Source organism: Bactrocera dorsalis, chromosome 1 (assembly GCF_023373825.1).
Source record: "Bactrocera dorsalis isolate Fly_Bdor chromosome 1, ASM2337382v1, whole genome shotgun sequence".
NCBI classification, from domain to species: domain Eukaryota; kingdom Metazoa; phylum Arthropoda; class Insecta; order Diptera; family Tephritidae; genus Bactrocera; species Bactrocera dorsalis.
This window is the reverse complement of record NC_064303.1, coordinates 10,921,364-10,947,255: the sequence shown is the minus strand read 5'-3', so window position 1 is coordinate 10,947,255 and position 25,892 is coordinate 10,921,364. Positions and strand designations below refer to the sequence as shown.

Here is a 25,892-nt window from a genome sequence, read left to right as displayed (position 1 = left end):
CCCGAATGCCAACACCTCTAATTTTCTTTGTACTAAGAAACCCGCTTACTAAATTTCAACAATATATCTCAATTCTTACTGAAGTTAGTTCTCAATTGTTTAGTTCTTCGAAACATTTTTTGTACGTGTAGAGGAAATTATAAAATACCTTAATATTTTCGCCAACTAATCTTCATGATTGATTTGCTATTTTCTCCATATATTTTTCTCTGAACAATTCACTTTCTCATTGAAATCTCAAACATATAATTTATTCAGACATTCCTCACACTTTCCATTCGAATAATGCATTTTTCCGCGCCAAGCAATCTTGACGTCATTTATTATAACACTTTTCTCTCGACTTTACGCCACAATGACGTACTCGCTCAGCATGACTGCGAATATAATTGCCTACTTTGTTCACTTTCTGCCAACTGTCAACATTCTACAGACCGACGTATTCGATAATTCATTCCATTCGCTTACCTGTATTCGTACTCGCAATCATAATCAATCATTGCTTTGGGAATTGCCATTAAAAAAAACGAAGGATGGCAATGAAAATCATGACGGCAAGATGGGCATGTTGAATTAAAAATAAAATATAAGATTGAAAAAAAAATGAAAAGTTGGCGTATAAGATACACAAAATTTAGTGATTACTAGTTCAATGTCAACGCAATTTTATAAATTTTTTCAATGGTTTTTTGGTGACAAATAGTGAGGCCCTAGAATATAAATAAATATTAAAAAATATTTATGGAAGTTTTGAGAAAAAATGTATAATGAATTATTCAATTGTAAATGCATTAAGACTTCATTTAATTTGGCAAAAGTGCAGAAAAAATCTAAATTTATAGCCAAGTATATATTACTTATTTCAATTAAAATCACATTAATATTGCTTTAATTAATTAATTGAAGATTCTCCGCAGCAGAGCCTGCAAAATAAATAAATACTTTGTCGAAAAAGAGAGCAATTTCATTTCGAATCAAAAGCGGGTCATCGCAGTCAACCGCATTTAACTCAATTAGTTGCTAAAGGGTGATTTTTTAAGAGCTTGATAACTTTTTTTAAAAAAAAAACGCATACAATTTGCAAAATCTCATCGGTTCTTTATTTGAAACGTTAGATTGGTTCATGACATTTACTTTTTGAAGATAATTTCATTTAAATGTTGACCGCGGCTGCGTCTTAGGTGGTCCATTCGGAAAGTCCAATTTTGGGCAACTTTTTCGAGCATTTCGGCCGGAATAGCCCGAATTTCTTCGGAAATGTTGTCTTCCAAAGCTGGAATAGTTGCTGGCTTATTTCTGTAGACTTTAGACTTGACGTAGCCCCACAAAAAATAGTCTAAAGGCGTTAAATCGCATGATCTTGGTGGCCAACTTACGGGTCCATTTCTTGAGATGAATTGTTGTCCGAAGTTTTCCCTCAAAATGGCCATAGAATCGCGGGCTGTGTGGCATGTAGCGCCATCTTGTTGAAACCACATGTCAACCAAGTTCAGTTCTTCCATTTTTGGCAACAAAAAGTTTGTTAGCATCGAACGATAGCGATCGCCATTCACCGTAACGTTGCGTCCAACAGCATCTTTGAAAAAATACGGTCCAATGATTCCACCAGCGTACAAACCACACCAAACAGTGCATTTTTCGGGATGCATGGGCAGTTCTTGAACGGCTTCTGGTTGCTCTTCACCCCAAATGCGGCAATTTTGCTTATTTACGTAGCCATTCAACCAGAAATGAGCCTCATCGCTGAACAAAATAAATCGGACGTAAAGCGCGAAACACATTTCGAACCGAACACTGATTTTGGTAATAAAATTCAATGATTTGCAAGCGTTGCTCGTTAGTAAGTCTATTCATGATGAAATGTCAAAGCATACTGAGCATCTTTCTCTTTGACACCATGTCTGAAATCCCACGTGATCTGTCAAATACTAATGTATGAAAATCCTAACCTCAAAAAAATCACCCTTTATTTCCAACGTACTTGTACATATATCAACATATGTACATACAGTAACACACTTGTTTAATTGATTTAAACTATGTACAACCGCACATACATATCTACAAAAGACCACCCACACTCAGTCCCTTCAGTTCAAATTAGCCATTCTTTGCTTGTGAATCCATCCGGATGATCATGTTGTTGTTACTGTTACTTCCTGCTTAACAGGCATTTGCTCTTGCTGTGACCAGTCGTCTTGATAAAAGTCTTCGCCACAGATTTCTTTTGTTGCAATACTTTTAGTTGCTCTTTGTTTGTTCTTCATTTGTGAGTTAATGCGACGGATACTTGCTGACCTTTTATTGACCCGGAAAGTGTGCTTCCTTTGTATAATGTGGGAATAACTTTCTTGCAATTTGTTGCTGTATATACACGCTTCTCATATTTGGAGTTGTCCCTCAAAATAGGAGATATTTTCGTAAATATTTCTTGGCTTTTTGACACAAAATTTTAATTCATCTTTAAAATATGCCCCATTTGAGTTAACGAAATCGTGATGATTTTTTAGACTCAAAATAGATCTCGGGCAAAATTTTAATATTTTACTTCAGTAGGAATATTTCTGTCTTAGCTTCACTTCCAAAAGAGGATCATCGGATTTATTTTATGAATTCGATTTGACTTTTTTTTGTAAACCTAAGGAACTGGGCCTGGCGTTGATGCTTTATATAACTGTATTCACAAACAAATACATCGAGTCCGATCAAAGAGAATGATGAGTGCATGAACGGTATACTAATTGTAGTATCTTAGAGTGGAAATTTCATTGTTTTATTACCATTAACATACTGAAGTTACAATTGTATTCCTCCACCTTTTTAATGGGTACTTCGGCTTACAGGTTTAAAAAATTCGATTTTTTTTTATCAAATCCTACAATACCTCTAGAAAATTGTCCTAAACTTTCATGTTGATCCGAGTAATAGTTTTGGAGATACAGTCTTCGGAACTTGTACGCTCGAGGCTAGCTAGGCTAAGTGCGCCGTCTTTAAACGCGTTTCGAAACTGTGGATTTAAAGTCGGTTGGCAAGGTTGGTTTCTCGAGAATTACTCCACCTACCTTCATGGAATTTCACACAGGTCTTTGATTTGAGATACAATTCCTAAAGACTTGGTCGAAGTTTTTTTTTCGACTGAAACTATTTGAAAAAAAGTATCGCGAAATATACACTGAAATTTTAACTTTATTGTACAATTGACAGCAAAAATCTAATTTTAATTTTGTTCCTCCTTCGTCCAAGTTCTAAGTAAAGGTTTTAACTAAGATACGTATTTTTTCACTTTAGATGATTATGTCAGAAGTTATCCTTCTGACGCGGGCGTACCTTTCTTTCGAGGGGTCATCGGAAATGGCGTAGCAATGGCCGAGTTTCAAAATATTTTTTTTCAAAATTTCTAATAAAATATTTAATTTTGTATAAGAGAAAAAAATTGTTGAAAATGGTCTGTTTTTTATATTTCGATGGTCAAAAATATAATTAAAATTATATGGAAATAGAATCCATAAACAAATTAGTGGGAGTAGTATGTTACAGCACCAAAAGGAAAACTGTGGAAACAAAAAGAAACAAATGTGAGTGTGCTACGGCAGAAACCGAGGGGAAATGATTGTTTGAGTAAACAAAAGAGGCAAAAATGTTGGTTATCGTGGTGCAGACTCGCGTGGGTTCCACAAAAATATATGAAATATATTTATTTTGGTGTTGCAGAAATTTGCTGACGCTGCGTTTACTCGGAAAGTTCAGTATCATTTTTGGTTTTCGTTATGTTTACACTCGCGAAATGCGTGGCAGCATTGAGTTCGTTGCTGCGAGAAAGTGTATGCAAGGCTCGTAAAACATTAGCTAGGCACTTAAACAAAAGTTTTGTGACTGAATCTGCGCAACACCTCACCACTCCGGTTTGCACGGGCTAATGTTCTCAGCCACAAGAGTTCCGCTTCAACAACGTGTGTTTATTTCAATTTCAATTAAAGTTTAAATAACATTTACTCAAACCAAACTAATGCTGAACGTGCTGAACAGTGTTGCCTATTGTTCGAACATAAAATTCTCTGCCAAAAAAAATCTGCCAAGTAGCTGTTACAGCCGCAGGTGCAAATTTTTGCGTTTGAAGCACGAGTAGTGGCTGCCAGCCGTTTTATTGGCAACCAGGCAGCCGGAACTGACAGGTGCACCAACTCGTGAACAAATAGAATTTCAGCACATATAAACAAATATATGTACTAACATATACACATGCATACTTGACGCTATATGCACTTGACACTCTGTGGTTTCCATTGCATTTGGCAAAGTTTCTTTCAACTTAAAGTGCTCATGAGTTAGGGAAATAAAACTTTCAAATAAAATTAGTGGCGCTAGTCGTTCGCAGATCTTTTTTGGGTTAGTTGCTTTTGTAAATTCCATGTCTAATTTTAGAAAATTGTTTTACTTCCATGCATAAATTTTCTCTTCGGTGCATCAAGAAACAAACGGCTGCAAAATTACCTTTATGTACTTATCTTCAGATTTCAAAAAGAAGTAGAATTTTTAGCATTCACGGTTCTTAAAAATGAAAAAATTGTGAGGACCTTCATGTACTTAGTATATTCATATGATATATAAAAGTGAGCACAGGCTTTCAACTTCTCTTCCCACATCCATATCATCGTCACTGAGAATTCGCTTGAGTTCGTGTCTTGTCTTTCACTCGAAAATTCGGTTAAGTAAAACAAAAACCAAAACCCATATAGTTATATTAAAGTGAGCGAAAAATAAGATAAAATTTGTGCCAAATTCCGGGGCACTCAAAAACTCCAGTCACGAGAGGCTGCAGCACTCCATTACTGTCAAGCAGATCGTCACACATTCGCCTGCTGTTCGCTTACATATTGCTCTAATTGGTTGCAGTTGCTGTGGTGCGGTGTGGATGGTGCAGGAATGTACTTACTTTCTCAACCACTTATTCATCATGTGCTGATTGCATTTAACTGTCTGCTTGAATTTTAAGATGACAATATGCGAAATTCTTATTTTTCTACATTTTGCTGGTGAAATTGCAAAAAACAAGAAAAACATTAACTTTCGTTCCGCTGAAGCTACGATACCCTTCACAAATATAAAAGATTGCTTACAAGAATTGGATTTTGATCCGACAGTTCTTATGTCAACTATATGAATAGTAATCCGATATCGGCGCTTCTGACAAATGAGCATATTCTTCTGGTGAAAGGGACGTGTGCAAAATTTCAAAACAACATCTTCAAAACTCCAGTTCGCGTATATGCAGACAAAAGAAAAGAAAGATAGACTAAATCGGCGCCTTTCGCCATGCTATTCATTTGCATGTGAACTTTGCAGGATCTCTAACGTTCCCTTTTGGGTGTTACAAACAGCATGGCAAACTTAATATACCCTGGTCAGGGTATAAAAACAAGAAATATGCATTCTGTTTGCTTGCACTTTATACGATGCAGAAGTTGGAAAAGTTTCAAATAAATTAAAACTAAAAATTTCAAAAATTTGAATGACAACTCGAGTGTGTCACTTAGTAAATTAATAGTTTTGTGTGCATAGTTTTTTATTCAGTTCAGTGCGTAAAGTGCAAGTAAGTTTTTGGCAATTTTTTTCAAAGCTCTAAAGTAAACTACAATACTGCGAATGTGTTTTAGCACATACGTATACTATACATGTAAAGATTCTGACCTTTAATTCAAGAACGTTTTTAAAGGAATACTCCAAATTAAGAAAGAAAATGTAACAGATTTCTTAAGGTGCTACATCTGTTTCCTCGGGTAAAAAACAGCATTTTTTCAATAACTTTTTTCTTATATAAAATATGAAATATTTTATTAGAATTTTTTATTCTTACAAACATACATTGTTAACAAAGAAACTCTGAAAAATATTTTTGGAAAAAATATATTTTAAACTCGGCCATTTCCGGTCACCCCTTTAAATATAGACTTAAAATAATTTTTCGGAAAATGATATTATACCTGTAAGTTAAAATTAATGAACAGGTCTTTTGTTTGCTAAATCTTCATAACAATACTATTAGATTTAGGTTTCTTTGGGAGTAAAAAGACAAAATTTTTGGTAAAATAGATTAAAGGTGAAAAAAGGGCTCTGAAAACAAGTGATTGAATTTATATCACAAACGGTCACACAGGTCTATGGTCCAGCACTCTGAACACTTCAGGAACTTTCTAAGCGCAACTGAGGTGATGTGATCCCTGTCTACGTAAAAGAGACCTAAGGCCTTGAGCCGGCAATATGCACAAGAGACTATGCCCATTTGCGGAATTTATATCGGGGGATGTTGATCATATCTTTAAACTTTGCAAGGTTGTATCCTCCCAATAGTAGCTTGGCGTGATACATTTCTGCTGCCTGCTGCCCATGCCGTTCTCTCCCAACTCCCTCCTCCGTACAGAGAACTTCTTTAAACTGTGGCTCAATTATCCTGGACACTGCCGCAGAGTGGCTAGTTCGTCCGGTTCAGTCTTCATATGATCTCCTCCACTAAAAGCGGTTAGACCTCATAAGTTGTGATGGCTTTCAAAGACGTTTGACTATCGCTAAGAATGGCAATACGCTGGTTGCGATGAAGATTGAATGGATAGTACCTACTTGTGCCCGAAGCAGCCTCTAAATTTGTATACAATTACAAGCATGTTAATAGGAATGTGAAGGATGAAGGAATTGGAGAACATATATAAAACGTTTTGCGTTTACTTATTAGCCTTGCCATCAAAAAGCTCTTTTTGCTAACTGTATTGACTGTGGTAAATATTTGGTACAATATGTCGAAAAGGTTGGCTCCAAATACAATTAAAAATATGTATATGTTTATAAGTGCTTATTAGGTGATTTGGGTTTGTATGTAAACAAATTGGACAGTTTTATCATTCACACATTTTATTTCCTTTCAGGAACTGTTTGTAACGTATATGATTTCGCAGAGATCCTATTCAAAATTACTATACAAACCCATGTTTTTAGCTACTTGAAATAATTAATTATGCTAACAGTAAAAACCATGAAGAATTCACCAAGTATCAGCACCTTTAAGATAGGTTGCTCTACTTTCTTTAAAATTTAACTCTGCCTTCAAGTCTTTAAGAGATCCGTGACGGCATTATTAAAGTATTTCTGACTTTCTCAACTCGCATAACATAATCCAGACTGTAGTAATTTGCTCTACTATTACATACATTTAGGCAGTTATGTTTGATTTACTTCTAGCGACCCACATCCCTAGATTACGATGACATATACTATACGCATTTCTCTTTGTGTGCAAAAGTAAATCTCTACTTATTTATGTGCGTGTCTGACATCTAAACAAGGACAGCCATTACAATATGCGATTCATATTGATCCAATTTTGAATTGGCGAAATCGTGATAAACCAGCGAAACATAAATAATATGTTGTAATAAATGATTGACATATGGGAGAATGGTGTATTTTGCTGTAAAATGTGATTGACATATTCGTATTGGCGACATATGCTCAATAAATGCCAAGTACAAAAGCCTACCTAAATATGCTATGAAATATGAATTGAGGTCAATTCAGACATCGTCATTGTCTGGAGTTGCAAAGCATTAATATTTTTGTACTCCCAATATTTAATATGTCCCCACAAGTGCGGATATAACAGAAAAGGACATAACTGAATACCCATAAAAAACATTTATTGTTATTTAATGCATAATAAATTCCTGATTTTCTGTTGGCTGATTTTCGGTAGTTGAAATGAACATCTTCAATATTTAGCACAATTATGTACATAAGAGATAACTTTACAGATGGACTCTGGAAATACTTGTATCGACGCGTACATTTTTATTAGCATTTATATTTACATTTTCGAGAGAGAGAAGAAATGAATCAAGATATGATACAGACAGTTTTCTATCGGTTCAGCCAATCGTACGTCCACTCATTTTCAACAGAGTTCCTTAGTAATTTCATACGTTGAGACCATCTACAACTTACCATTCTTTGACAGGGCACAATTTAGAGATCGAATGTTTTCTTCGTTTCTATATCCTTCAAGTTTTGGCTGGTATACCCAACCGAATTCAGAGTTCGGTACGTCTTGAAGTCGAATGTGTAATAATTATGTTAAAATTCGAAAGGTTTTAAGAAGACGCAAATGTTTAAGAAGTGGAAACCAAGTGCGGTTATGTAAATACATACATATGTACATAATAAGGCAGCATATAATAAGCTATATATGATGTTATATATACACATATTTGACAACAAATTGGCCAAAAAGTTCTTTGAATTTTCAATAACACTGCAAAATCTTTTATTACCACTTTGCCGTTTGACTGTGCTCAATATGGCAAAGATGAGAGACACAACGGCTGCCAAGTACTTTGCAGACGCCAAAAAGCCGGCTAATTGAATACTGCATTGCTGTAGTTGGCTCTCAAAGCATCGAATGTGACTTCAAATATTTCTCTGATTTTCTTTTGAATATTTGCAGAGAAGCAAAGATTTACGAAAATATAAGTGAATTTATGACACGGAATAACTCGTATTGGTTAGTTTAGGTTAATCTAATCTGGCAGACCAATAGGCCAGATATAGACCAATTTTACTGCTTTGTGATGCCAGATGGAGTTCAGTCACTAGGTCCACGAGGAGAAGTAGTTCTTAAAGATGCCTATCCTTTACAGGAATTTCAATAGGCTCTGTGGCTTCACTAACGATATCTTTTCCAGTGTATCATACCGTGGGGATGTCAGATGCTTACAGCGTAGTCTTTCCATGGAGGAGCAAGTGCACAAGGGATGCTCCAATGCTTCCCTGGTGCCTTGCTCTGGACTTTTCCTGCAGTCTTCTTTATCTGTCCACCTAAAACTAATGCTTTTGCTTGAAGAGCTCTCCGATGTTTAACACTTCTTAACCCTTTAATTTGCGGTGATACCTTTGTAAGGTTAGCGTTTGTGGCAGTGGCAACTCAACCCAACACACCTTCTTAGTCATATCACTGTGGCATGTCAGAAACCGTGTATATGTACATTTAAAGATTTATTTCAAGCTCAAAGATAAAATTGCCGCAAACTCACTTGCATACATGCATATACCATTTTTACAAGGACACACACACATACACGTATAAGCTTTTAAAGATTATAGAGAAATATGTTTGTATGGAGGACATGTGTGTCTCCTTAGGAGCTACTCGTGCGAAATCAAAGTGCGTCACAGCTGTTAACTTTTACCTGTTTTAATTTTCACTTTTTTCTCGTTGTGCCACATGTTCTTGCTGCTTCAAATGGTGCTAATGTCGGGATTCTTGCCACTTGCAGCCGTCTGGACATAATCAGTTATTTCATCTTCTCGTTTTTCTTAGATGTTGCTCTTTTTCATGTTGTCTTTGTTGTTTTTAAGCTGGTTTTCTTCGTTGAAGGACGTATGTGTATGTGCATGCTTGCTTACTGTATTTTCAGTACAATACCACATGTGTGATTTTTTTATTTCGACTCAACTGTTTGCGGGTGGCCTGCTAGAGTGCAAGTGTTGGGAAATTTTAAACACATTTTTTTACTATCTTTGTTTCCTAAATGATTTCACGACATTTTGGTTCGGCACGTTGTTATGTTTTTCTCTTTTCCTTATTTTGATCGCCTCCTCAAAAACTTCAATTTACTTCCAGCTTTACACCAACAAACCATTACACTGTATATACATACATTGTGATAAAAAAAGTACCTGGAAATTGTTAATATTTTACTATTTGTTTAATCTATTTGTCTTGCGTTTACTTTGCAGCCACCTGGTTGCAGTGTACTGCATCTAATACTTTCAGAGCTGGAGAGTTTTCATCCATACTGACGAAATGATCTAGCCACCGTACCCATTATTCCCTAATAAGCGGTCGATATCGTCGTATATCTCATCGTTCTATCTAATGCGATAAATGTATCATAAAACTTCGCACAACCATTCTCTCGAAAAACCGCAACGTCTACTCATCAGACGCTGTCATCGTTCATGCCTTTTCACCATATAGCATTTAGAATTTGGTCTTTGTTCATCGAGAGAGGACTTTACTTCTCAATGGCTACTCAGTCCGATGTAGCACCTGTTGAAAGATGTATTCTGCGTAGGATTCTAAGTGTGACATTTTTCCCATATAGGCGAAATTATCTACGATTTCGAAGCTATGACTATCAACAGTGACGTGGAAGCCAAGTCGTGAGTGCGACGACTGTTTGTTTGATGACAGCATATATTTCGTCTTGCCTCGTTTACTACCAAACCAATTTGCTTTGTTAGTTTTGCGGGGGATACCAAATTCAGACATCGCGGCATAAAGGCACCTCCTTTCGTACTTACAAAAGCAGATTTGAAATCTACGAAGAGGTGATATGTGTCTTTTTTTATCGGTCGTTTTCCAGGTTTTGGCATGTGGTGAATATCTTGTTGTTATTGATGTGACAGGCTTAAAGTCACACTGATAAGGTCCAAACAGTTTGTTTGACGGTGAGCGCAGACTGTGGGTTATCCCTTTTTTTGGATTGGCCTGAGAACACGTATCTTCTAATAGTTAGGCATTTTTAATTACTTACAAATTAAATTCTCATGATTTCTTTTATTGACATATTACAAGTAACCTAACTATAATTGTGATATTCCGAAAATTAATAGAATAAAGGGTTTCCATAATGAACCTGATTTCAAACACTTATAAAATTTCATATCGTGTACGGTTTGGATCGACTCATAAGGTAAGCTTTAGCCAATCTGTAAAAAAGCTGAGACTTAATAATATTCGTTCATCTTTCCTTGTTTGACATACATCTGTGCTGGTGTATCCACTATCAATATTCATAAATCAATGTATCTGTATTTGAAGATTTGAGGGTTAACTTAAAAGTGTTTCACGTATTATCCTACATTTCCTTGGGAAGCTGTTTCATTAATTCTAAAATAAAAGCACAAGGGATGATCTTGAATATGTACATATGTAAAACTTTAGTAGATATTTTAGGCCCCGTTTCTATGTTAAGTTACAGTCTAATAAACTTTAAATTGTAATTCGAACCTTTCGTTAAGTAATTTTAACTCATTACTGCCTGCCTTTAGGTCCCGCGGTACGATTTTTTCGAAAATATATGGGGAAGTTTATGTAGATCATAGAAGTTGCTTTGCGAAATTTCAGGTTTGGAACTTTCTGCATACCTGAGATATGCAGTGGGTTATAAAATACCCAATGTTCTAATAAAGGTTCTAAGTACACCTGAAATTTAATATACTTCTATGTGACAACCTGTTGATCGGCTGTTCGAACTGTGTTACGAAGCAGATGCAAGTGAAACTGTTTTGTGAAATAGTGCGGATGTTGAAATTGTGAATCATTTCTGGTTTTTGAAATGTCTCAACTTTGACATTGAAAATGGGCACTTATTAATCGAGATTGTGTCCTATCTTATAAGGAATGTATATTATTTTACATTTCCTCTATGATTTAGAAAAAAAAATAATGTCAATATATCTAAACACTTGCGAGATATGATTCTTCGCGTGAACACTGTTGCGCGGGTATTTATATACCCATCGGGCAGAAATGTGTTAATTTATTGGCGTTAATAAAGTAAAAATATCTTATTTTTACCGAGTATATTCGTGGTTAAATGAATTTGTTAACTGTTTTTCTATTCAAAGTCGTCTATAAATTCATCAAATACATCTTCATGTAAAGAGTGCTTCATTTGACTTGAATTTCTTTAGCTCATCTTAGACAGTTTTAGCTAGGACATTAATTTCTTATGGTCATTACAAATCTCAAAGTTTTTTCTTTTTAGCCAAAGGAGGTAATATACCTGCTTTATAATGTCACTAGCAGAATCTTCACCTTACATTTTATTCAATAACTAAACTAAAACTTAATACTTTTGGTAAATATATGCTATAGTTGATTATTCAGAAGATTTTCGTGCTGGCTGCCACAAATTTTAATTCTCAACTGACCCCGTTAAAGTAGGCATGAAGGATAACCGAAAATAAATTCACTTGGCAATGTACATACATATATTGTGAGCGAAGAAAAATGTAAATCTATGAACGTACACAAATATACGTATATATAAATTCGCATATAAATATGGTATATATAAAAGATATTTTTACGTGAGTGAAAAGATGGCACATAATAATTAGGTGGACACAATTGAAGGCCTACGACATCGGCTGTCCATCAATCTTCATTTTGCTTACCGCGTTTTCTGTGCAGAGTTGCCTTTAACCTCAATTGCATTTTTTATTGCTGCAACAAGCCGATTGTTCATCGTCATTGTTGTATTTGCTATTGTTGCTGTTGTTGATCACTCAGTTGTTCATTGAACTGTCAAACAATCGACTTAATGTACTGTAACCACTGCAATAACAACAGCAAACTAGTTATAATAAATAAGTCGACCGCAATAATTTAATTAAATTACCGTTATTATAGATTTTTTTTTGTTTTTGCAATTTTATTTTGTGGGTGGCTTTTGTGTCTCTTAATGCAAGCGCATTGCCAGCTACTGCAACTGAATTATAATTATTTCAATCTTTGTCGAATTTGGTTACTGGGCGTTCAACTGTTAATCAGCAACAACACAAACAACCATCATTTCCATGAGACAATTCTTCTCTTTATCATTAAGTGGAATCCGGCGTATATAATTTCTGGAGTTAATTAGTTAATTAATTACCGTAAATGACGAGACATCAGGGGTCAAATTTGATTCGGAATATATGTGTTATATATTGTATGTAAACTTAGAAGGGTCTCATACCATCTCGGAGATAAAATTTAATGTTTTTGGTAATTAATTACTGATTTAGGCGCTTTTAATAGTTTAAAACTCTAACGTTATATGATGAGTGAGCGGGACTGTCTACCGGTTTTATCCATTTTCACACTGTCGTTAGGAATTTTTGATAATATTGTATTTGTGCTGAGTGAATTTAGATGTTGTAGCTTTAGTAATTTAGGAGATATATTGGGTTGTCAAAAAAGTCTTGCGCTAATTTCGCTAGTTGGCGCTGAAACGGCGCAATATTTTTGTGAATGAAGACAGTGATTTCTTTTTAATTCAAGTCTAAGAATAAAATTTACATATTGTATAATATTTTCCTCCTTCACACAACCTTCTAAGCGAACAGACTGCGCCGTATAGCGACAACTTTGCATTTTTTTGCTATTCATGGGATCAGAGTACATATTTTTGAACACTGATTCTTATGTAAAATTTAACAAGGAATCGAATGGAAAAGTCAATTTTGAAAAAAAGTAGGGGGAAAAGCACAAGCAGCCGGGTTTTTGGAAAAAAAAATGTTTTTTTTTTATTTTGAAAATTTTTTTTGGATTTTGAAAATATTTTTATCAGAAAGCTGAGATTTTTTTACATAAAATTGGATAACTTAAAATTGTTTTTCACTCAATTTTGAGGTCGTTAAAGAATAAAAGAAAAAGTCATTTTTTTGTTTGATCTCAATTTGAATTGCGCGCCAAAAAACAATGGAGCAACTTTGACCACTAAAAAGTTAACAGATATTCTTCTTTTGGTCTATATTATGATATTCTAAAGTTTGGTCAAAATCGGAGAACCACGGGTACAAAACCATGTCGCCAATTGATGGAATGGCCCACATATATGTACATTAAACTTATTAGTTACTTTTTCAAAAAATTTTTTCCACAATTATCCTGCGATCCCTTATACCAAATTTGAGTTTTACATCTTAATTAAGTCCTTCGTTATAACACTTTATAGGTTTTCGGTTAAAATCGTTTTATGAGCGTGACATTGGTCCGATTACGCTCATCTACGAACATGTATGTTTTCTTGTGCAAAGGAACCCGCATTCCACGATCACCATGATATCTCAATTTTTACTCAAGTTACAGCTTTCAGGGATTGGCCGATGGACAGACAGACAGTCACTCGGATTTCAACTTTTCTCGTCACTCTGATCATTTATATATGTATATATAACCGTACATCTACCTCGATTTCGGTAGTATTTATGGTGTACAGATTACGACTTTTAATTCAAAACTTTTACACTACAACTATTTTTGCCATTTAAGTAAATTGTGGTGATTTGACTCCTACTCCCTTTGACTACAATACAAAAATTATTTATTATTAATTAAATGAGTTAGGAAATTTTTACTAACATTTTCGGTTTTCACAACCTAAAAAAAGCAAGAAACAGCCTCTAAAATCACAGTGGCAAAATAGATGTAAACTAGTTTAATCATTTTATATGCTTACAAACTTGGGATACACTGTAATTTATTTATATTTTAAGTTGTCGTGAATATACAAGTAAGTAGTTTCAGAGCATTAAACTTAAAATACCATTCTCCAACAAAAGCTACAATGTATGATCTTTTAGCTCTGCCATACATAAAAAAAATAAAACTGTGACAATCACAATTCCAATAAAAGTTCATTAGCAAATTGCATTTCCTTGTTGCTTTTCATTTTTAATATTTAATTAACCCAATTTCGGAAACAATCTGCAGAGCCATTCACCTTGTTGACGGCATTGCGATGAGTATACTCATACATAAGTACAGATATGCAAGTTTCAATTTTCATAGCTGCAGACTTCTACTGTGCTATTTTCATTTGTTTGTATGAACTTTACTCCTTTCATATAAGAAGAAGATTAAAGTTTATTTAGCTCAGCTTAACATTTCATTTATGTTCATAAATGCAAACGTAAAGGATTAAGTGGAGTTATTTCCACACTGTATATAAGAGATCGTGTGAACTTTTGCTTCATATTTAGCACTTACTTACTTTCATTTAAGCAATATCCGCTAACAACAATATTAACACATAACTTCGACAACAATGATAACTGTCGGTGACTCGTTGCCAACATATAGTCAAAAGCGACATTCACTATTGCTATTGATAAGTATACAAACAAAGGAAATAATAATAGATCTTGTAATTTTAATATTATAAATAAAGGCTAAATACCTACCATAGCCTTTCGTGATAAAATAGTTTAAATAATCTTAATTTGAAATTAAATAAGAGAAACAAATCTCGAGCGAAATGTGTGTGATATTAAATCGTCCGAAGTGGCTTATTGGCAAGCGGACCTGAGCGGTTTAAATACAGATGGAAAGTTGGAAATCTTTATATAAGGGTGTATTGCGGACAAAGAAAAGATGAGCTGATTGCATTAATTTTGACATTGCTCAGGTACGCTCGAAGGCATTACTTTTGATCTAGAGAAATCCCATGTGGACAGCTACATGTAGTCATTTGAGAAGCCACAGAAATGAAGAACTTCTGTGTTCGAACTTAAAAATTAGCAAAAAGCTTAGTAGCCAATACAAAATTGCTCAGACGTTTAGTATCCATTTCCGCCAGTTCGGTGGGTGTGCTGTGCGCTCCCACTTGTTTTAGGCTTGACCTCCCCAAAGACCTTCAAAAAGGAACTGTTGAGTTATTTCCACTTCATCTTTTTCCATACAGCTTTTGCAGATGGCGTTTAGTATTCCCAGCTTTACAGAACGCCAATAGGACAATGGCCTGTTGAAGCCCCACAGCTAGGAAGAGGCTAGTCTTACTGAGGGCACAGAGATTAATGGATCTCTTGCGATTGATCATGGGCCAAAAGTGCAACAGTGCATGTACCGATGGTTGCTACTTATGTAGAAATACTTTAATACGTTTTAACTTTATCAAAAAAATAAATAATTAACGGGTTAAAATTAAAGTAAAGTTTACATCGAGGTTTCTTGTGTAGCATAAAAATTTCTAAGAATCATCCTATTCCACGTATCCATATGGTCTGAATATGGGTCGAACACGAGTGGTTTCGAGGCGATCTTTAAGAGGATTATAAAAAGCTTCTACGTCAGTTTTTTATATATTCGAACAACGTTTAATACTTGGGTATATTTTGATATTCCATTGATAATTTTTCGGTTCTGGCCAGATCGTACATTAAGTAAAAGTTAATCAGAATCCTTACTTCAAAGAATTAAAATAACGCTCATAAAATAAACATCAATGTATTTTTTAAAATGTTTGATGCAATTTAATTTTCTGTGGCCAAACTTGCTCACTGTGAAATATACTTTTGTAACCAACACAATTGAAAGTCAAGTGGTGTATTATATTACAAGCGACATCGCTTTCTCATTTATCGGATGTGTTGAGCAAAGTTCCGACTTGTGGTGAGATTGTCGGAAACCTAAGTATACGCAGAGCTTTCAGAAATTGTTTACTATTCAGTATACTACATATATGTACGTACCAGTGTATATGGTGTATTGTGTACTTGTGTACTTGTCTCTAAAGAGTTTCCTGCGTAAGCAGTAGTTATTATTTTTTCATAAACTCTTATACTTGCTTTTATTCACTTGTCTCATACGCCTTTCACGCATATATGCGTTACCGAGGCCATGCAAAGTGATTCATACAAAGTTGAAACTGTTGTCTTGCTGACAGTGCGTTTGCTAGAGTGTAACAAATTGTTGGCTTGGGAATGTATGTTTGAGCCTATGGAGCAACTTTACAAGCACGTGCAATTATATTTCCTCATAAATATATATTTTTACATACACAATTTTTGTTTTGTATGTATTTAAATAACAGTAGTATGTGTGTATGTTATCCATACAATCGTGTGACGCATTTCTCGCTCTGCGCCTTATAGCTATTACAAACTTTTGTGTCTTGTTGACGTAGACATTTCTTGCCGCAAGTCAATTGCCTTACATAACACCCACCATCGCCTCAATCTCACCTTCAGTTGCTGTAATTATAACTCATAAATAGCAATGTGTGCATATACCACCACAGGCGGACAGCAATCACCCCCTGAAGAACAACAAAGGGGCGGGGCGCCGATGGATTGCCGGCCGAGCTATTCAAATACGGCGGCAAAGCACTGATAAGGAGCATCCATCAGCTTCTTTGTAGAATATGATCTGACGAAAACATTGCCGACCGAATTTATTTGCGGTAAATTTGTTAGTTACTGACCTACTCAGTCCTCGCTTCGTATTAAAGCTTTCTAATTCTAATATTTATTTTATTATGAATTCCATATACATAGTTTGCTGCTGCAAAAATATAATGACATTGTAAAATAATTAGAAGTTTTTCCGAGTTGAACAAATTGAAGTCTACCTCTCGAAAATTGCTAGACGGCCAAGTCACAGACAGTTCATTAGTAAGCAAAGTGTATCTTCTTTCATAAATATTTATGATGACGAATAAAGGTTAAGAATTATTCTCCTTCATTGCACTTTCTTCAGGAGTTTTTGCATTTTTAATGAGTGAAACGCCAAGAAAAGATGTGGAAAGAAACCGAACTGCAGTTCGCATAATTGCCAAGATTTTCAGATTGCTATTTCGACGATTGTTGCTGTTATATGTAACCAGTATTGCATACCTTCCGCTTTCTGTTTAAAAAAGTGTTGTTGCTGAGTCGAGAGTCTTCCAGACCGTGAATTCATTCTGCTTGCTTTGGTTGCACAGCGATGTTTTTCACCTATTTTGTGCCGCAGTTTCGACATGCACCTGAGCATCCGAAGCAGCAGACGGAAACTGGAATTTGGAGAAATTGTAAAAATTGCAATAAAATTTAAGCAGTTATTAAAAAGAATCATCAAGGCATTAGTATGCCATTTATGGCCGAATAGTATCATGTGGAGCAAGATTATAATGTTATTACAGAACTAAAATGGCAAATTATTTATTTCAACATCATTTGAAAAAAAAAAATATTGTAGAACTCAAAATAAAAGTTTGACTTAAATTGTGATTTAGTTTTATGAAAAACAGGAGTGATACAAATCTTCAGTGATCGTTAAAGATATGCCTCGTTCTGAACGACCTTCGACCTTTTCAACTAATTAAAATATTAAAATAATGAGGGTTGTGGTAATGGAAAATTGTCAGGCAATTGTTAGAGAGATTGCAAGAGAGCTCGACATCTCTCGCGAGTCTGCTCGAATGATTTCATTGGCTATTTTGGGTATGAAACGCATTGCTGGTCCACTCGTCCCGATGAAGAAAATTCGCTAAAGGAGCTGAAGGCCATCGCGAAAAGTGGTTTTATAAAATGTTCGAGGACGGATCACAGGTCTGGTTTTGTCACAATGTATGTCTCAGAAATCAGTTAAATAATTAGATACCTCAATGATACTTTATGAACATACCATCTTGAGAATATTACAGAGTGATGCCAAAAGTAATAGTAATTAGTGTACACAATCATTGAGTCTCATATACTACGAGACCTGAAATCTACTTAAATATGCAACAAGGTATTCAAATGTTGGGAAAATTGTTAAATTGCTCTGCAATTCCAGGAAAATTTATTCACTGGCTAACATTGCAATACATTTTATTGTATGTAAGGAATAATGCATGTGTTTGCACAAGCTTGACTATATACTTGAATGTGTATGCATGCATACTGAAATATATGTATGTATGACTGTGTAGGCATTTGTAATTTATAACAACCGCCTAAGTAATAAAAAGGTCACATTAATTTTGCGGCAATGACTTCCTGCATAGCGTAAGCTCGTCACCTGTTCGAAATATGGTAAAACCTGTGCCAAATTCAAACATTTTCATACAACACAATAAAAAATACTATATTTAACTTATTTTTATTTGTCCTTCCACTACACACAAACACAACTGCTGGTATGTTTGGTTTGAAAAAGCTAATCCGTCTCGCTATTTTTTATTGCACAAAACTGTCACTTAAATATGTTTGTTTGTGGCTGTGATTGTATGTCTGCCAGTTTGTTTGCATGTGGCTTGTTAGCTGCAAATGTTTACAGATTCATTACCATTAAATTTTGCATCCAACAGCAGCAGCAAATATGCTTTTCAATACTAGAATTTACACACAATCAACTTTGCACCCTACACGCCCTTCAGCTCACTTCGTTCCCCAATTCATTCATGCAAGTCCCAACCGCTTGCACATAATCCGACTACTCAATTGACTTACTCCAACTTTCTGCCTCTTATTCTGTTTTGTGGCTTTAACTGTATTTCCTAGCCGACTTCTGCTCACTTCTATTGCTTTTGCCGCTTAAACAGTAATTTTTTCCGCCTGCCGGAAACGGAAATCGCCATTTGTGTGCCTGCTAAGGCAGCACCAACAGATTGAGTGGTAAATAATAATTGTAATAACACAGAGTGTGTATGTATGTATGTATAGACAACAAAAAGTCAGTTTGCGCAAACTTGTTCTTGCAGGCAAACAAATAATTACCTTAGTCAATTTGCTATGAAAGCGAAGTAAATTTATTTGCAACTCCAGATTGCTTGAATAACAGTAATAGCAACCACTGCAGTTAGCTCTCAAAAGCATAAGTGCAATTTGATGTGTGTGTTTGACACTTCTGTGGTAAATTGCGGGCATTAGCATTTACCTGTGCCAATTGGCCTGCAGATTAGTAAACTTCTGGAATATTGAATAGAGCTCTCAGTGGTTCGTAACACATAGTACACATATTGTATATATACAGGATTTTCCAATAAGCGCGTTATGACTTTTTATTTAATGGGAAGTTAAATCGATACAATTATATTCTGAATTTAACATCATTAAAATGGCGTCCTCGACTTGAATTCAACTTTCGAGTACCTTTTATACTAAATCAAGTCGTATGTATGTCTTGATAGGGCAAGTTCAATATTGACTTCTAAATTTTATAGTCAATATTTTTTATTGATGAAGAGCAATGACTTCAAATAAACCCACAAGAAGTAGTCAGCGGTGTTAAATCAGAACTTCTGAGAAGCCATTTAATGACACAACTTCCTGCAATAATCGAGTCTTCAAGCTTTTCTCGCAATTTTTCGGTTGTTGCACGTGCAGTGTGGCACGTAGCCCCGTTTTGTTGGACGCAGCTCTTGACAAGATCAACTTCTTCCAAATGCGGCCATAAAAAGTTGGTTACGTTCGTTTGATATCACTCTCCATTGACAGTACCGATACCGGTGCTTCATTTCGAAAGATGTATTGACGGTTTGTTCAAATGGGTATATATTATATAGTTGGTTATTACATGTAAAAAATAAAGTTAAGATATAGTTCTGATCTGAAATAAATAGCCTGGCCTGGAAAGGATCGTTCTAGTCAGTTAATCAATGCTTGAAAGTTTTGACAGTAAACACTATAATTAGTTAAGTTGCTTTGTGAAGCTTACAAATAGTGGAGTACAATTAAAGAAGTCCACTTTTCTGAAGTAAAATTTATTTTTACACAATCGAACATATTTATTATAAACAAGAGTTTTTCTTACAACTCATTAAAACTCCCTACCATACTATTCATTCTTATTGTCGGAATTCTTGCAAAACCCGAAAAATTATTGTGATGTGATTTTTCATATTGAAACTTTTTCAAACTTTTCATGCCTAACACTGACTTTTCGTATTAAAATAATTTCGAAAATCTTTATTCTCTTTCAAATGTAGGCTTCTTTACAACTTCAAGTATTTGTTGCCTTTTCAATTGTTGACTTTTCGTTAGTTGCCTTCTGACCATCTCCCTTTGCTTATGTTTTCTGTTCGTGTTTCTTCGCTTGTTAACAATTTGCGTAATTTTTCAAAATGATAAATTAGCTCGACAATTGCAACCGAAATGAAGCCAACAACTTTTTCGCTATTTCTTTGCGTATAATGAAAAATTGGACTGCAAAAAAGCAGAAACGGAAATGAAATAGTAAAAGCTTAGCCATAAGCGCGAAATAAAGGGAATAACCTAAGGCGAGCAAACTTGTTTGACAATAGAGTAACAAAAATCTTGTAATGTTTAGGATGACCAGGTTCTTAAAAGTATTAATAAATAATGGAATAAGTGCAGAGATGAGCAGAAATTTTAAATAAGGACGGGAATCTTTACTGTTTAAAAAAATTTTTAAGTTTGCATTAGACCAATTTATTGTATGGCCTGAAAATTCTTTATAAGACTACTCCTAGGAAATCTGAATAATTTTCTGAAAGTCACTTCAATTACATTTAAATTTAAAAGCGATTTTCTTGGGGAATATTTCTTTATGTATTCACCTCTAAACGGAAATTTTAATTGAGATCCAGAAGTTATGTTAGACTTATCAACCTCTTAATGGCTCTTTTCACTTGCTAACTGAAAAATCTGCAAAAAGTCAGCCATCTCAAAAGACTACAATGAACAGCGCCGATTTGGTCTTTTAAATAAAGCAGATAGTATTTGACCTCCGAGTGCATTTTCAGCTGAAATAAGCTTTATATAGCCAACTAAGTAAGTTGAAAAATTACTATTATTATTAAATTATTATTGTTAGCTAAACGTTGTAATTTAAGTAGGAGAGGTAATTTTGGTTGAGTAAATTACGATATACAGCTTAAATTTATTTTCAAAATCATTGGATTTTCTGCTTTAGGCCGTTTTATGCTCTTTTTCTGAGACAAAATCTGCAAAGAGCCAAAATTCAAAAAACTTTATATTTGAAATGATCCCAAATAGATGACTAACTGGACCATATTTTGTAGCTGGTTTTAATTACTGCAATCGTCAAAAAAATTTCCTCACCTCTTGCTACTTTCAACCCAACCTTGAGGTAGTTTCTGTACAGCTACTCCGTATATAATTCCTTTTTGATTATTAAATAAATGCAAAAAGGCTTTCAATTTGTATAGAGAATGTGATGTCTGGTCGTCTGGTCACTCTAATGCACAATGCTAATGAACTTAACCTCCGCCATATTGTTTTTGCTTGTACGAGGAAATTACGCATAAATTAAATTAACCAAAGGGAAATGTATTCATTTTTGTTTTTTAGCCATTATATACTTTGGTTTGTGCTCCTTATTATGCTTTTGCTTAACTTTACAATTTATTTCATTATATTCTTATACTCTTGCAGCATGTTTTTAAGAAGTAAAATAGTTTTGTTCACCTAACGATTGATCGTAACACCTAAAATGTTATTTTACTTTAATGTGGGCGGACGGAGATATCCGGTCTCCAACTTGTCACTTCATCCGGGTCAATTACTAGTATAGTATATGAAATAACATATATCCGAATCTATTAGATAAATTTCTACCAAATTTGGTGCATAATATGTCCTTGACGTTTTTATGTGAAAATGGGCGCAATCGGGCTACAGCTACGACTACTTTTCATCTAGCACACTTTTAAGTTCAGATGATTATTTCACTTTCCAGTAGACAAATCAAGCACTAAGCAATATGTTCTTGCAAAACTTTGCACAAACAGTGCTTTTGAGATAAGCCAGCTTAAAATTATAGATTGTCAAAATCGGACGATAACTGTTCAGTCCACCACATTCTAAATATGTAGATCCCAGGGCGTAGGACCAACTTTTTGCCAAAAATACAGGTTTTGTCTTACGCTCTTGAAATTTGAGACTGAATCGCTTCAATACTTCCCAGGGCCGCATATACGTAATATAAAAATATTCGAAGTTCCTTTTGACTTTATAATATATACTTTTATTGGCTAATATGGCAATTAAGTTAAAAAAATTGAGAGAGCATATTTTTCATAACAGTGAATTTTTGTAGCTAAAATTGATGCAATCGGGTGAAAACTATCCCTAGACTCTATATAACTTTCTCACCAGATTTGATACTCACAAGTTTCAAAAGTTTCAAATGTTCTGTTACACCGAACTTAGCGCTTCCTTACTTATTGATTCCGTTTTTTAATGCTGTCTGAAGTCGATACTTGTATTTGTTTGTACAGTGAAAGGAAAATTTAATCATTCATCAGTCGGTTACACCGAACTTAGCGCTTCCTTACTTATTGATTCCGTTTTTTAATGCTGTCTAAAACCCGTACTTACATTTGTTTGTACAGTGAGAACGAAATTTAATCATTTGTCGTTTGTTGTCGGAATAATTTGTTATAATTAATTCGTACTGAAAAAGTTGCTTTGTAATACAAGCATATTGACATAAGTACACTCAATGTGATGAATTGATGGGGGGAAAACAAAAAGCGAACCAAATCTACTTCCTCTACTGAATAAGGAGTTGTGTATGCAAAACTATAGTAATAAAATGGCAATTTTAAATGCCAATTAGAAATCAATCAGGTATAATTATCACTCGCAATGACAATTATATTTATTTGCTGTTTGGGAAGCTTATAAAGCAATTTAATAATTTGGAGTTAATTAACAATTAATTAGTTAAGGTTATTAATAATTCTCTTATATAGACAGGGGACAATTATCGAACTTTATTGGAAAAGAAAGCCCCAACCGAAACACATATACAATATGTGTATAATATGTATAATATGTATATAAGTAAGATTTTCTGTGTGCCAAATAGCATTGAAGCTCTCGGCTAGAGTAATCTTGCATGTCATTAATTGAAATGAGCAATGAGCATAAAGTTAACGCCTTCACAAATAGGACATGGAAATATTTTAAAAAGCCAAGAGAGTTTAAATTAATTTATTGTAAATTAATATTTTTGAGAATATAAAATGCTATAGTAATCAAATATACTGTCAAAATAAAAATCGAAAATAATTTTAAAGATTTACCTTACCAACTTTTAAAATCAAACATAGAAGTTATAAATAACATAAGATTTAAAAAATAAAACAAAAACGACTTATAAATTAACCAAAGTGCAGAATATGCGACCCTACTTGCCTTTACATTACTCATTCACTCACGCTGAATTAATTTCAGTTACAATTGCCCTCAGGTGTTGGGACCACTTCAAAGCCATTGTTGCGCTGCTCAGCAAAAAGGTTGGCCAAGCACTCAAATACATATACATATACTGATGCTTTCCACACTTTTGGCGTCTTTTATTTACCCAGCATGCTTTACCGAACACAACCGATTGACCTAAAAGTTTTCTTGCTCTCCCTCAATCGCCTTCCTATATCTTCTATATGATTTTAGTTTGGCAATCGTTATTGTCGGTGATTTAATTCGCTTGAATCACAGCAGAATATTTTATTGAAATCAATAAATTGTGGTTAATTTACCCTTTCGTTTACCATTATGTTGAACATGACGCCCTAAACTGTTCATTTCACTTTCCATTTAGTAAGCGTACAGCCTGATTTGGAACCTGACTGAATTTAATGCAAACAAACGCTTTTTTTTATCTCACAATACCTTTCTAAACACAATGTGTGTTTGTTGTTTCAACTTTTTATTCATTTTTCGTTTTCGTGCAACACGAGTCAACTAAAAGCTTTGACGAATGCTTAAGATTTACAGACCGATTCTGTGCACTTAACAAATTATCAAAATATTGTTTATTGATCAAGATTTTTATCAAGCCAAAAGCTTTTTGGTATTCTGTGCAAATATTTATAAAACTTAAAGCTTCAGCACGAATCGCTTTTCACCATACTGTGGTGAACAAAATAATGTAAACAGAAATCAGCTGTTTAGTGCGAAATGGATTCTTCAACAACGTAAGTATTCATTATTATTAATTGTTAATTTTAAAGAAATAAATGGTTTAATATTTAATTCAATTTATAGGAAACCAAAAAACCAACGTGCTACGCACGAACAATTAGAAACTTACGTTTCATTTTGCCGCGCGCATCCGGAAATGGGTATCGGAAAAAATACGCCAAAATCGCCTCGACAAATGCAGGATTTGTGGCGGCAGCTGGCGGAGCAGTTAAATGCGTGCAGAGGGCCATCTCGTACTGCAGCTAAGTGGAAAGAGGTAATTCGTCTGATATTTTCTACATTTGTTAAATGATTTTGATTTACAGACAATGGGTGTTTGGAAGAGCCAACTACGTACGCGGGCAAGGCGCTTAAAAATGGAGCAGAGGCTCACTGGAGGGGGGCCCTGTGGCAAGCCGTTGACTGATTTCGAACAAAAATCTTTGGCAGCTTTTGGATCAATAGCTGTGGATGGAGTGGAAACTGTTGAAAGCTTTGGTTTAGGGCTGCCTAGTTCAGCACCACTGCCAAGCCTATTATTGTCGCCAACCGCACTACCTTCGCCAGGCCCACTACCATCGCCAAACACACTACCATCGCCAAACACACTGCCATCGCCAAACACACTGCCATCGCCAAACCCACTACCTTCGCCAACCGCACTACCATCGCCAAACACACTGCCATCGCCAGGCCCACTACCATCGCCAAACACACTGCCATCGCCAAACACACTGCCATCGCCAAACCCACTATCTCCATATGATTCACCGTTATTTAGCCCGGATAATCAGGTATGTAATTTCTATTTTATTCTACAATGTCCAAGTACATAAACCCCTGGCCACTGGTTAAACGCACTGGCTTTTTTTCTTTTTTTGGGTTATTTTTCTTTTATTTATTCGCAAAGAAAATCCATATGAACCCAAGATTTTAGCTTCATACGAACTTTTTATAAATTTAACAAACTTTAAATTTGGAACCCAAGAATTCGCACCAATATACTCGTATCTATATGAGTACCTATACATATTACATAGTTATGCATATATGTATATGTATACATATTTGCATAATGCATATGTATTTACATATGCCCATATATATATATTCATATATACAAACATACATATGCCTTTACGTAGTTTTTAATAATATTTTTTTTTTTAAGATTGACACCGATTCGGATGCCAGGACATCACGGCCATCACGAGGGGAGCGCAATAAGCTAATTAGCACTCTTATTGCTAACATAGCAAAGAGGAATGCTGCTGAAGAACACAGGCAACGTCGTGAAGAGGAACAGCGTCGGGAGCACCGGGAAGTAATACATGCCATCCATGACCTAACAAGAGTTGTCGCAGATTTAATAAATGTTTTGAAACAAAACTCTGGTCATTAGAGTTGAAATTCATTTTATATTTTTTTTAATTCCTTATTTT

The 25,892-nt window shown here is 34.8% G+C and overlaps 2 protein-coding genes across 2 annotated transcripts in view; both read left to right on the top strand.

Annotated features, from left to right (window-relative positions):
* LOC105222168 (protein madd-4) overlaps nt 1-25,892 on the top strand; it is a 315,454-nt gene that overhangs the window by 72,420 nt on the left and 217,142 nt on the right. The window lies entirely within an intron of this gene.
* On the top strand, nt 24,321-25,852 carry LOC125778492 (arp2/3 complex-activating protein rickA-like). The gene is made up of 4 exons (XM_049456665.1): nt 24,321-24,464; nt 24,535-24,727; nt 24,777-25,244; nt 25,622-25,852. Exons 1-4 carry the CDS (start codon nt 24,448-24,450, stop codon nt 25,850-25,852), a joined length of 909 nt encoding a protein of 302 aa, XP_049312622.1. The 5' UTR covers nt 24,321-24,447.

Excerpts from the sequence above, each read along its gene's own strand:
- LOC125778492 (XM_049456665.1), top strand. Across the intron at positions 24,728-24,776 it reads CTGCAGCTAAGTGGAAAGAG|ACAATGGGTGTTTGGAAGAG; the intron begins GTAATTCGTCTG and ends TTTGATTTACAG. Across the intron at positions 25,245-25,621 it reads TATTTAGCCCGGATAATCAG|ATTGACACCGATTCGGATGC; the intron begins GTATGTAATTTC and ends TTTTTTTTTAAG.